Genomic DNA, 12,028 nt, shown 5'->3' on the forward strand with positions numbered 1-12,028 from the left:
GTACTCTTCAAATGTCACTGGAGTTACATAGACTTTGAGAGAAGACACACTGTCCTAAGTGAGTCACACCATGACTCCTTAGCCAGGAACAGCATCACTCTCTAGAAGTGTCCCTTGATAACTGGGTGTATGGCACTATTTAGAACCAAGCGCACTTCTGATGGAATCTCGCTGTGCATTTTCCACGATGTACTCAAACAAGCCTGCTTTTAAAGATGTGTTCCACCAATATTAAGTCTGAGTTTTGTCATCAAATCAAATAAATAAATGTATTCTTTTTTCTCCCTCACAAATACAGCATTATCCACTCAGCCAGACATCACACCACACACAATATCTGACCCATTCACTCTGATAAGCAAAGTGGCTTAGCATGAAATCATTGAAAAAGGAAGGAAGGTTACCTCCGCTTGCTCTGGTGTGGGTTTACAAGAAGTTACTGATGCACTTTTAGAAATACGCACTATCTGTGAGCTTTATGACAAATTGCAACTGAGTTAGAAGGCCTTGGCATTGACCAAACAAAAAAGGCCTTTGTACATTTTTAGGGAGGTGTTCCAGTTTGCTCATTCCCCTGGCGTGGGTTGCTCGGCTGGGAGGAGAGACTTCTCATTTTCAAAGTGAGCTCATAAAGTCCTGCCCTTAAGTGCTCAAGGACCTCTAATTCTGTGTAGGATGTAGAATTCCTCTTGACTTTTGAGGGCAAGGAATTTAGATGGAAGTTCACTTCTCCACACAGCCCCAAAAGCCATGTATTGAGAGGGAAAATAATTTAAATTCAGATTATCTTTATAGAGAGATGTGCAATTCTGAAACATGGCCCTACTTTATGGAGTTTATAAGTGAAGAAACCAGAGGTACTCTGTGCCCTGTCAAACTCTGATTCTCCCTGCTATTTTCAAGAGGTGTGTGTGTGTCTGTGTGTGTATAGGAAGGGAACAAAGGAAAGTGAGGTGTAGTCAGAGTTTGTCTTCTCGGGGTGCTTTCATTTCCTCTAAATCTATTTTTACTTGGTAGATAAATCATACTGCTAATGTATAGCAGTTAGCTGGCTGGTAACTGAATGGTGCTCTGGGCAACCAGATTTCACAATTCTTCAAATCCCAATAAGGGAAGTCCTCTGTTCCCTAACCAATGACTTTGGGTGAGGGGGTGTGTGTGTGTGCGTGCGCGTCTGTGTGTATGTGTGTAATTCGCGATGACTCAGTGTCTAAGAAGGTACAAATATTATAGTGAATCTATTTCTGGTTCTTATGTTACCTTTCAGGAACGGGCCTGGAAGACCTGGCAAAAATCTTTTAATCATTTCCTGCCAACATTTGGCCATGTCCCATTTTGGAAGGTAGGACATGGTCTTTAAAGACGATGTCATGGGGTTTAGATAAATCTAGAGTTTTCTGAGTGCCACCCCCAAAACAGTACTGGCCCCCAGTCTGGCCCATCACGCCCATTGTAACGGCCATTGGTTTTAATGAACCCATGAGCTTCCCTTGAGATTAAGTGAAGAGGATGACATATTTTGGGGACCAAAGAGGAGGGAGAAAATGGCTGGGGTGCAGACAGGAAGCTTCACAGAGGAGATGAACACTGACATGGGGTTTAAAGTATGAATAAGAGTTTACAGATAGAATGGAGGAGAAAAGTCATTCTAGGTAAATCACAGAATATGCAAAGGAAGCTCTGCTCTCCAGTAAAAATAGTATTGTTCTCCTCTTTAGGTGACCACAGAAGAGTCAACTAATCTTGTCTACATTGGGCAAAATCCATAAAAGTTAGGCTCTCGGGCACCTGGGTGGCACATCCGGTTAAGTGTCCAACTCGATTTCAGCTCAGGTCATGATCTCCAGGTTTTGAGATCAAGCCCCGCATCGAGCTCTGCACTCAGTGGGGAGTCTGCTTGAGATTCTCTCTCCCTCTCCCTCTGCCCCTCTCCATGCTCATGCACATGCACTCTCTCTCTCAAATACATAAATAGATATTTAAAAAAAATAAATAGGTAGGCTCTCAGACATGCTGAACTTTACATCAGTCATGCTTTGAATGCTCACTTGTTGTGTAGAGATAGTTATGATTACAGAAAAGAGATGGTGGCAATCCCCAACACCCTTCTTAGGGGAAAACTACAGAGTAGAATCTGACATAGGTCATAAGAGATCGTAAGGAACTGGATGATAAGATTTGAACAGTGTGTGAATACGATGGGTGATAAGATCAGAACCATTTTTCAGTTTACTTAAAGGTCAACTCAAATTAGATACTTCATTTCTTGCTTCTGCCTCATTCCTTCGTTCATTGGCTGTCATCCGTATGCTGACACTTTGCTGTGAGTGTGGCCTATAGCAGAAAATGCCATACATGGAAATGTCATATGTAAACAACAGCCTTGGCCCCTGCCTGCTGTAATGGGGCTTATAATTTAGCTCAAAACTGATCTTCAGAAGGATGCAAAACAAACCTAATTCCATCAGTTAGAATAAAAGTGACATGTCCAAAAATAATCAGAGAAACACATATCATTCTCCATGCAGATCAAGGCACAGATGGATGAACTCAGGTGGCAGTTTTACTAATCTTTGAAGTAGAAAAATGAGGCTATTTTAGACCTTTGTGGCCCTTAGGCTTTTGGACTTTTGGGGGCCCCACTCTCAGCCACAGTCCCTTAGTAAGTAGAATTTTTGCTTTTAAAGAATTGAGAACATTAAAATATATACATAATTTAGCTTTTCAAATTATTGGACTGTGAGTAACTCAGTTAATTTAAAATTGCCTCTGATGGGGCGCCTGGGTGGCTCAGTTGGTTAAGCGACTGCCTTCGGCTCAGGTCATGATCCTGGAGTCCCGGGATCGAGTCCCGCATCGGGCTCCCTGCTCGGCAGGGAGTCTGCTTCTCCCTCTGACCCTCCTCCCTCTCATGCTCTCTGTCTCTCATTCTCTCTGTCTCAAATAAGTAAATAAAATCTTTAAAAAAAAATAAATAAATAAAAAATAAATAAATAAATAAAATTGCCTGTGAGTTCTTGACCATCACAGGGCATATTTAGAAATCTTTGCAAAGTGAGAAGAATCTAACCTACAAATTGTTTTCAAATGTAATAAAGTAGCTCTGAGCTCTAAATGTAGCAATTAATGAGGCTGACATTATGTTGTTTCCTACACATTTGTCTAAATGTTTATTAATTATATTTTGCATATAAATATATTTATATTAATTATATATTTATTATTATAGAAATTATATATAATATATAATTATTATATTTATATTAATATATATTAATATTATATATTTTGTGTTTCATACTTTGGAGTCAAAATTTTTTTGGGGGGGAGGGGGGCCCTCAAACATTCTTGCAGGCCCTGGGCATTCTGCCCATAATGCCTAACGGATAAAACGGCACTGCACCCAAAACCCATAGGGCAAAAGACCAATGAAATTAAGAAAGGTGTCAGCGTATATGGTTTCCAGATAACGAAGAGTTCTTTTCCATTCTGTGCAAAGTTCTTGTAGAACCCAAGAGAGAGAGCCATGCACTCAGAGGGAACAGCCTATGTGTTAGCAGGAAAGTATTTGCATATTTGCTGCACAATCAGAAACACAAACAGGGCTGAGGCCGTTCAAAACAAACTCTGAGAAAGGAAAGACAAACAAGGGAGAGGAACTAATTTTTTAAGCCCCCACCGTGCTAAGCCTTGGGCCAGGTCCTTCCTATATGTTGTTCTATTGAATTCTCACAAGAACTCTGTGAGGTAGTTGCGATTAGTCCCATTAGTCCCCTTCAAGCCTAGGGAAGTTGAGGAACTTGCCAAGGGATTGACAGCTATGAAGGAAGAGAGCCAGGGGTCAGCCTAACCCCAAAGCGCATGCTCTTTGCACAATACTCATGCTGTCTTGTTTCATAAAAGGGTGGGGATGAGATGATTATTATCTTCCTTTTTCTAACCGCTGATATAATAAGTGATATATGTGGTTGGGATGAGTAGAGGCGTCTTAGGTGGGCAAAGGCTGCAGTTTCCCAAAGAGCAAAGTTGAAGTGATAGAAGGCAGAATTTTTTTTTTCCTCTTAAATGATTCATTCATGGAAAAAAATGTGGTGGATGAAACTCCTGAAGCCCACAGTCTGTAGCAACATCAAGGGAATCTTTACCTATGGAAAGTCCCGAATCACAATCAGATTGGCACATATCCAACCCCGCATCATGGTCACTTCACAGTGTTTCTCAAAATGCAGTCCTGGGTCACCTTCCCCAGAACTAGCTAACGAGCTCACCCCAGGGCAGATTCCCAGGACCCAGGATTAGAATTCCTGGTGGGAAAGGCCTGGAAATCTGCATTTCAGCTCACCCTCCCTATCTCTCCAAATGATTCGTATGTTCGCTAAACATTTTAAACCACACTTCCATGGTTTAGAACAAGATCCACCTCCTCTTCCTTTTCTTCTTTAATAGATTTAAAGGGCCATAGCTTAAACTTCCAGAAATGCCTAGTTCTGGGCTTACCACCATTTTACAGATGGGAAAGTAAAGAGAAAAATGGGTATAGGGCTATTCACTAAGTCAGCTACAATAACAACTGAAAAAAAAAAAAAAGCCCGAAGACAAAACAAAAGCAAAACCCAAAAAGCCTACCTGACTCTTGCTGTACTGAGACTAACTCTGGGGGCCTTGGCTTAAGTCATTAGTGTGATTCTCACCCACTGAGAAGACTCCTACACAGAGGAAGATGTTGACAGAAGTGTTTTAAACAACTATTATCTAGAAGGTTAAAATTACCTTTTAGCAGCCAAGCCATTTCCACTAAGAAGGAAGGAGAGAAGGAAGGAAGGAAGGAAGGAAGGGAGGGAGGTGAAAGTGAAAGAAAGAGGGAGGGAAAGAAAGAGCAACAGTGAGAGCAAGCAAGAGAGAGAGGGAGGGAGAGAGAAAAGAGGAAGTAGAAAGGAAGGAAGAGAGGGAGGGGAAAGGAAGGAAGAAGTTTTTCCTCCTCATATCTATCCATGGAGGTTCAAGCCAGTGGCCCAGTGGACACGATGGAGGGGTCAGCCTAGGGGACCAGAGGCACTCAGATGACTTTCAAGTTGAGGTCAGGATATCCTGCAGAACACTTGGTGTTTGTCAGGGAGGAGCCAGGACCATTCCCTCCTGCCCTTCCCATCCTTGCTGCCATGTTACCACTTTGGACTCCCACAGCTCAAAGCTTAGCACTGCAGGCATTATCTATTTCTCAGTTCTGGTAAAGTCCTCCCCTGTAAGGCTGGCAGAGGTCTGATTCAGAAGTTGGCTTCCTCCTACAGGAATCACCTACCTTTTGGTAAGCATAAAATGTTCCACTGATTTTAAAATTAGACAAACAAACAAAACATTGAGTTCGAGTGCACAACCCAACATCAATCCAAGGGAAGGCGTGGTCAAAGTCTCTCCTCTTTAAAAGGATGGAGGGTCAAGGAGCAAATCTGCAGTGCAGTTCCAGCAAATAAAATGGGAAGAAGTCTGAAGTGCTTTTCAGACTTGGAACTAAAAAGGTTGAGTCTTAAAAGGAAAACATGTCACCTTCCTGCCAAAATAAACTGTGATGAAAGTTTAGACCCCACCACCTTTCAGCCAAGCATTTCCTGTTCTGGTCTCCCTTGTCTGCCTCACACTAGCTCAGATGAGGGAGAGCTATTTTTAAGGTGCAAACAACCAGGACTTAGAATGAGAGAAATTATTTATTTATAGTTACACCTTTCAACTGTTCTTTTTTTCCCTCTGGAGATAAAGAGGCTTGGTTTGGCTTTCCCTTTGAATCTAAAGTCCCTGGGGTAAGAAGGACTTTGAAAGGTCATGATGGAGTCACTTTGCCTCCAGACAGTGATCACTGTCCTGGGCAAAACAAGTCACCACTTCTTCTCATATGCATGTGCTTGGCTTATGCAACACAGTTGCTCTTGAGCAATGGTGTGTAATACATACCTTTTGTATAAGAGGTGATTTGAAAATACATTCGTGGTTTTGTTAGTTTAAGGAATCCAACAGTGATTCTCCCCCCTTTTTTGTCCAACAGAGAATTCCATTATCACGCAAGTAGATATTCCATAATTGACTTGGGTTTGTAAATTCAGCCTTTGTATTAGATTTTCTTGAGCCAGGACACACGCATATGTAGTGTTCTTAGAGCCAGCAAGCTCCTTCTTGTATCTAACTGCGTCTTTCTTTATTTCTTATTCCATTAAATCAGTCCATTCTTAATAACAAACCTCAAAGGACCCATTCATTGTAGACCCTTGGAATTCGCCGGTAAACGAAAGAGAAAAGCCCTCCCTTGTAATGCTCACAAAGGCATGATCTTGGTGTTGGCTATTACTCCTGTAGTTGACTAATCTTATTTTCTTTCCAGTGTGTATTTCCACCTGACATTACAGTGTGTGCTTATCTCCCCACTACAATGTAAGCATCATGAAGGCTTTGTTCACTCTTCAGTTCATCACTGTATCACAAGCTTCAGAAATATACGAAATGAGGGGTGTCTGCCTGGATGGCTCAGCTGGTAGAGCATGTGACTCTTGATACTGGGGTTGTGAATTCAAGCCCCACGTTGGGTGTAGAGATTACTTAAAAAAAATCTTTAAAAAATATATATATTAAATACTTAAAATTAATTTGATGAACAAATTTCTATCTATGTCAAATTGTTGTGACATTTGGAATGATATAGAGTGCTGAAGAGGTACTTCCTTTTTTTTTTTTTTTTTTTAACAAAATGGTTTCCTAAATATTCTAGCTCTACTGTTTTCACACACTGGCTCTGGCATTATTATAGGAATTACTTGAAGGACAAGAGGATGGCTCCTTTCTAAATTCACTAGTGTCCATGTGTATTGGACAACCTTGAAACTAACAACTCTACAGAAAAGTTGGTTGGCATGACCCACTTCCAGCTTCTTTGCTCCCTTTACTTCTGGTGGGTTCTTTGTGCAGCCAGGCCAATGGGGTCATGATTCAGCTTTTGGTGAAAGGAGAGTCCTTTCTGCATCATTGTACTTGTGCGAAATTTGGTGCCTTGTACCATTCAAGGAGGAAACAGAAAAGACTGGAAACTATTTGAGTGTAGAACCTAGGTCTAAAAGCAGATCTATCAGAAAGACAGAGAGAAACAACTTAATGATCCAGTATGATCTGGAATGACACAAGAACTTATAATGACATGGGAACAAAGTTTTGCTGACCAATGAATGGAAAAATGATGCAGAACCAATGCCCAAGTTCAGGTATGTAGGTATACTTACTCTTTGGAAGATTTATTTACTTCTTGCAAGTTTCATGTTTTTGTTCTGGGAACATTTCTACTGCTCTGAGTGCAATGGAAACAAGTAAGTAGAAACAAAAATCCAGTAGGTCACTCACTCACCTTTTTGCTTAAGTGGGGACCATTAGCTCCCCCAATGCTTCTCTGCACTGATGGTGGTACTTGATACACATCTTGTTCCTGGGTACCATGGCTAGTGGGGACCTGGTAAATTCCCTGATGTTGGTAGGAAGGTGGTACTTGGTAGATGGTGTCTCGAGGGGCACCATGTAGGTTTGGCACTTGATAGAGCTTCTGTTGGCCAAAGGTCTGGTGCATTAGCCCAGAAGTAGGCTGGTCCTGACTGGAGGGGGTATCCTGAAAGGGGCCAATCAGAAGCTTCACCCGGTTGCCTGGGACAATGCCTTGTCGACCATGTAAGGAGCAGAGCCACCATCCTTCCAGTCCTCCTGTGTTCTGCTCTATGACAGTCAGGATATCTCCCTTGCGGAAGGCCAGTTCCTCAGCACACTCTGGGACATTGTCGTATAAGGCCCTTGCCATAAGATTCTAGGAAGAAGAGAACAGAGAGAAATCACGTTAGAATGCTAGCTCAGTCCTTTAAACACCGAAAGCCCATGCTCCTATGGAGAGGCACACTTCCTGTAAGGGAGAGAAGAACAAATATGAACAATAGCCTGTAAAGAGAAAAACAGATGGTGCAGACAAAACACAGATACATACGTCCTGTGTCTGCCACCAATGACATCAGACTGTCTCCTCGGCAAAGCTCAGAACACCCCAAGAGTTCTTTCTTCCAGCACTAGATGCTGTGCCAAGGGATTATGAGTAGCACTGGTAAAGAGTTCACTATACAAAAACACTTTTCTTCCTTTCTTAAAGCCAGCTTAAAGAATAAAATATTCCGAGATGTGTCACAGCAGACATTTCTCAAGCTTTTCATACATTGGAGGCAGAAAGAGTCAAAGAAAATCCCAAATAACAAACGGTACACATGGCATTTATATCTGGCGTTAAAATGGAAACAAAAGTAGACTTATATATGCCTTGGCAGGGCTTACAAATTCTTCTTTTTTTTTTTTTTAGATTTATTTATTTATTTATTTGAGAGAGAGAGAATGAGAGACAGAGAGCATGAGAGGGAGGAGGGTCAGAGGGAGAAGCAGACCCCCCGCCGAGCAGGGAGCCCGATGCGGGACTCGATCCAGGGACTCCAGGATCATGACCTGAGCCGAAGGCAGTCGCTCAACCAACTGAGCCACCTAGGCGCCCAGGGCTTACAAATTCTTATTCTCAGTTGATCAAGAAGTCCTTGGATACAGGGAGAGTCGACAAGCAAGTATTTTTTCCATGATCATCAAGCATGGAGCGTAAGTGATAGTAGTCTACATCTCCAGACTGGATGGCAGGGAGCGATGAAGAATTTACTGCATGTAGGCAGATGTCACCACTTTCTTTTTTGGTCTTTTATTCATACCTTTCCTGAAGGCCCCTCCTCACCCTGCCACTTTCCCCCCCGTACTTCTTGAATCTCACCATTCACATCAGAAAGGCTCTGCCTTCCCCTTTCATGGGCCCAAAACACTCTCTCCCTTTGTATGAAGGCCTGTCTGGCACATTCGGTACTAAGCAGACAGCCAAAGTAGGCATTCAGCAGAGAGTGGGCAAGCAGTACGTGCTGACATTCTTGGAAGCCTTTCAAAGGCTCCGTAGATTTCATTTATTGGCGTTAGTCATGTTTCACAGTATGATGGCAGCCATCACCACATGCCTGCCCCTTCCCAGCACACAGAGGAGTCGGGATGCTATAAATTCATCACAAGCACTTGGAAAACTGAAAGTGATCTCTGGTGCTTCACTAAAGTGTCTGGATGCACTTGAGTCACTGGGATGATGATCATTTGTGGGAGGAGGGACTGCCTATTGGGTGGAGCATGTTTAGGACTTTACATATTCGTGGAATTTTTGGCAGTTGTTTGGATTTCTGCCCCCCCCCCCGCCTTGCTTCTCTAGAAACATGGACTTGATCTTTTAGCCCCGTGCTTTTCATTCCTTTAGAACTGACATACATTAATCATCTCCCCCTGTACTATGCCCCATAACCACAGTCTTGTGCTGTGTGCTGAGCCTCCCCTCTGGGGGTGTGGGAGGGTGCTGCATTATGTAAGGCAGCTCCCCTCCCGTCAGTACCTGGGAGGGGGTCCTACTCTTACTGTTAATCTTCTTAGTGCAACTACTTAACCTAAGAAAAGGAGATCAAGCCATAGAGGTGAGTACCCAGGGAGCCTGAGAATGCTTTTTTAAGAATAAGGTTGAAGTTCTTGTTCTTGACAGTTTTGAGATCCAAGAAGTCTATAATGTAGACAGGTGAGCAGAAAGGGAAGCTCAAGGGAAACTAGGTGAAGATTTTACTTAGTATTTATATGCTAGGAAGCTCTGGGGTTTTTCCTAATAAAAATTCACATACATGAAGATAAAATTATGCACCATCCTATCCTGGCTTGAGGAATCACTTAAGGATGTGTCATAATCCTAAAATCTGTTTCTCTTCTTCCATTTTTTGAGTGTTGTGTAACTTAAAAGAAAAGTCATAGAGTTACGGACAAGATTCTTTGTACCAAAGTAATCTGAGGGAGATCACCCCACCAGAATTGTATTGTGATTACAGAGTAGGGAGAGAGCCAAGCACTCTGGTCTCTGTCCCTTTCGCTGGGGCCCCATTCAGTGATTGGGAATGGCTGGTAAAAAAGCCCAAGATGAAATCAGAAGTGATAGAGTTAGGACTAGTTCTATGGAAGCTGAGGGTGGGTAGCTGTATGATTCTAGTGGCTGTGAAGAAGAGAAAGAAAAGAAACAGAAAATAGTAGAAAGGCAAAGGACTACAGACCTAATCAGCACAAATAAGCTGGAGGCATGTGGAGTTGGGTCAGTGCCATGGGACTCCATGCAGCACTGAAGTGGGGCACTGGACCGTGCTTGATGCGAGGCAGCTAGAAATCCCCATGTGAGAGTCGTTCTGGATGTTCTTCGTCTTCTGTCCCCCTGACCTTCCCACCACCTGGGAAGCAGCATGCTAATGCTTCAGATGTGCCCCAAGAGCTGTTTCTCTGGGAAAACCTTCAGAGACTGTTGTCCTCGCTAACGGCGGCAGGGTGAATATCCTGACGAGTTGTCCATGATTCCCCAGCAGTCCTCCCTGCTGCCCACAGAGGTGAGGCTTTAGGAAGAGAGCTTGCTTGGCATGACTGTTGGTGGCATGCACCCAAGTGCTAGCTGGACACCTCACACAGTGACAGATATTCTCAGCCTTGGCTGAACAAGAATGAGTGATTTAGTATCTGTGCAAGCTACAGAGTCGGCGTCTACCCCCCTCCCTCTCCCATATGGAAAGTTACGTGCACTTCCAGAGCCCTTTAGAGAACACCTGACCCAACCTCCATGTTTTGCAGAAAAAGGAACAGGTCTGGGGAGGCCAGTTCATCATTTGCCCAAAGCCACACTGTTGGTGTCAGAGATGGGAATGGGACTATGGTCTCTTGGTTCAGTTCTCTTTCCACAACTCTAAGCTACACAGTGTCCTCCTAACTGGGCTCAACTCCATTATATAGCAAAGTTCTGAAGATGACAATTCTTGTCATGTTTATAGAATAGACTATTTCCTTTTGTGCCTTAATTTCCGGTTAAAATTACCGGTTACCTCATCGGTAAAATGAGGAAGGTTTGCTGTGAGGATGAAATAAGTTAATACAAGTCAAGTACCTTAACGCTGCTGGAGGCTTAGGAAGCTATTGTGACAACTTATTTAATTTGCTGGATGGCACTTTGGGCTTAGGCTCCCTCCCAACTCAGACTCCAGTCAGTTTTCTGTCAAGGGTTGGGTCCTAATTATGCTACTCTCTCTCTCTCTATATATATAGCTGATATTTCTCTTGCTCACAATTATATATCAGGAGAACTGTTTTAATTATGCTACTATATATATATATATATAGCTGATGTTTCTCTTGCTCACAATTATATATCAGGAGAACTGTATCTTGCAGTATTTCTCTGAATTAATAATGAGTTGTGGTCACTTCAACCTCTTATGGAATATTTGCCTGCAAAGAGCAATAATGAAACTATTGATTGCCCTCAAGAGACCGAGACAAAATATTATTACTACTACTACTCTGATTACTCCTGAATGAATTATGGATATATCTCTTTAGATTCCAGCAGAGCCCAAGCCATCAGAAAGGGGGAAAAATGGGTGAGGAGCCTGGCTTTTGAAAACGCTTGGTGCTTTGGGGGCAAGAGTTCATTCGAGGAGATAACAGCAAAATTAACGTCAGCCAGAACACAAACCATCTCATTCATAAGTCAAGCAGAGAAAGTCAATTATCATATGGTTTCACTTATTTGTGGAACATAAGGAATAGCATGGAGGACATTAGGAGAAGGAAGGGAAAAATGAGTCCAGCAAATCAGAGGGGGAGACAAACCATGAGAGACTATGGACTCCGAGAAACAAACTGAGGGTTTTAGAGGGGAGGGGGTGGGGGGATGGGTTAGCCTGGTGATGGGTATTAAGGGGGGCACATACTGCATGGAGCGCTGGGTGTTATACGCAAACAATGAATCATGGATCACTACATCAAAAACTAATGATATATTGTACGGTGACTAACATAACATAATAAAATAAAATAAAATAAAATAAAATAAAATAAAATAAAATAAAATAAAATAAAATAAAATAAAATAAAA

At 42.5% G+C, this 12,028-nt stretch overlaps 1 protein-coding gene across 6 annotated transcripts in view; it reads right to left on the reverse strand.

Moving 5' to 3' along the window:
* Positions 1 to 12,028, reverse strand: part of NEDD9 (neural precursor cell expressed, developmentally down-regulated 9) — a 209,091-nt gene that overhangs the window by 20,527 nt on the left and 176,536 nt on the right. For all 6 annotated transcript variants that reach the window (XM_034985675.1, XM_034985673.1, XM_034985674.1 and 3 more), the window contains one exon: positions 7,382 to 7,828. In XM_034985675.1, coding sequence (XP_034841566.1) covers positions 7,382 to 7,828 — 447 coding nt within the window. The remainder of the gene's footprint in view (positions 1 to 7,381; positions 7,829 to 12,028) is intronic.

This window comes from Mirounga leonina, unplaced genomic scaffold (assembly GCF_011800145.1).
Source record: "Mirounga leonina isolate KUSES-001 unplaced genomic scaffold, KU_Mleo_1.0 Mir_366, whole genome shotgun sequence".
Taxonomy (NCBI): Eukaryota; Metazoa; Chordata; class Mammalia; order Carnivora; family Phocidae; genus Mirounga; species Mirounga leonina.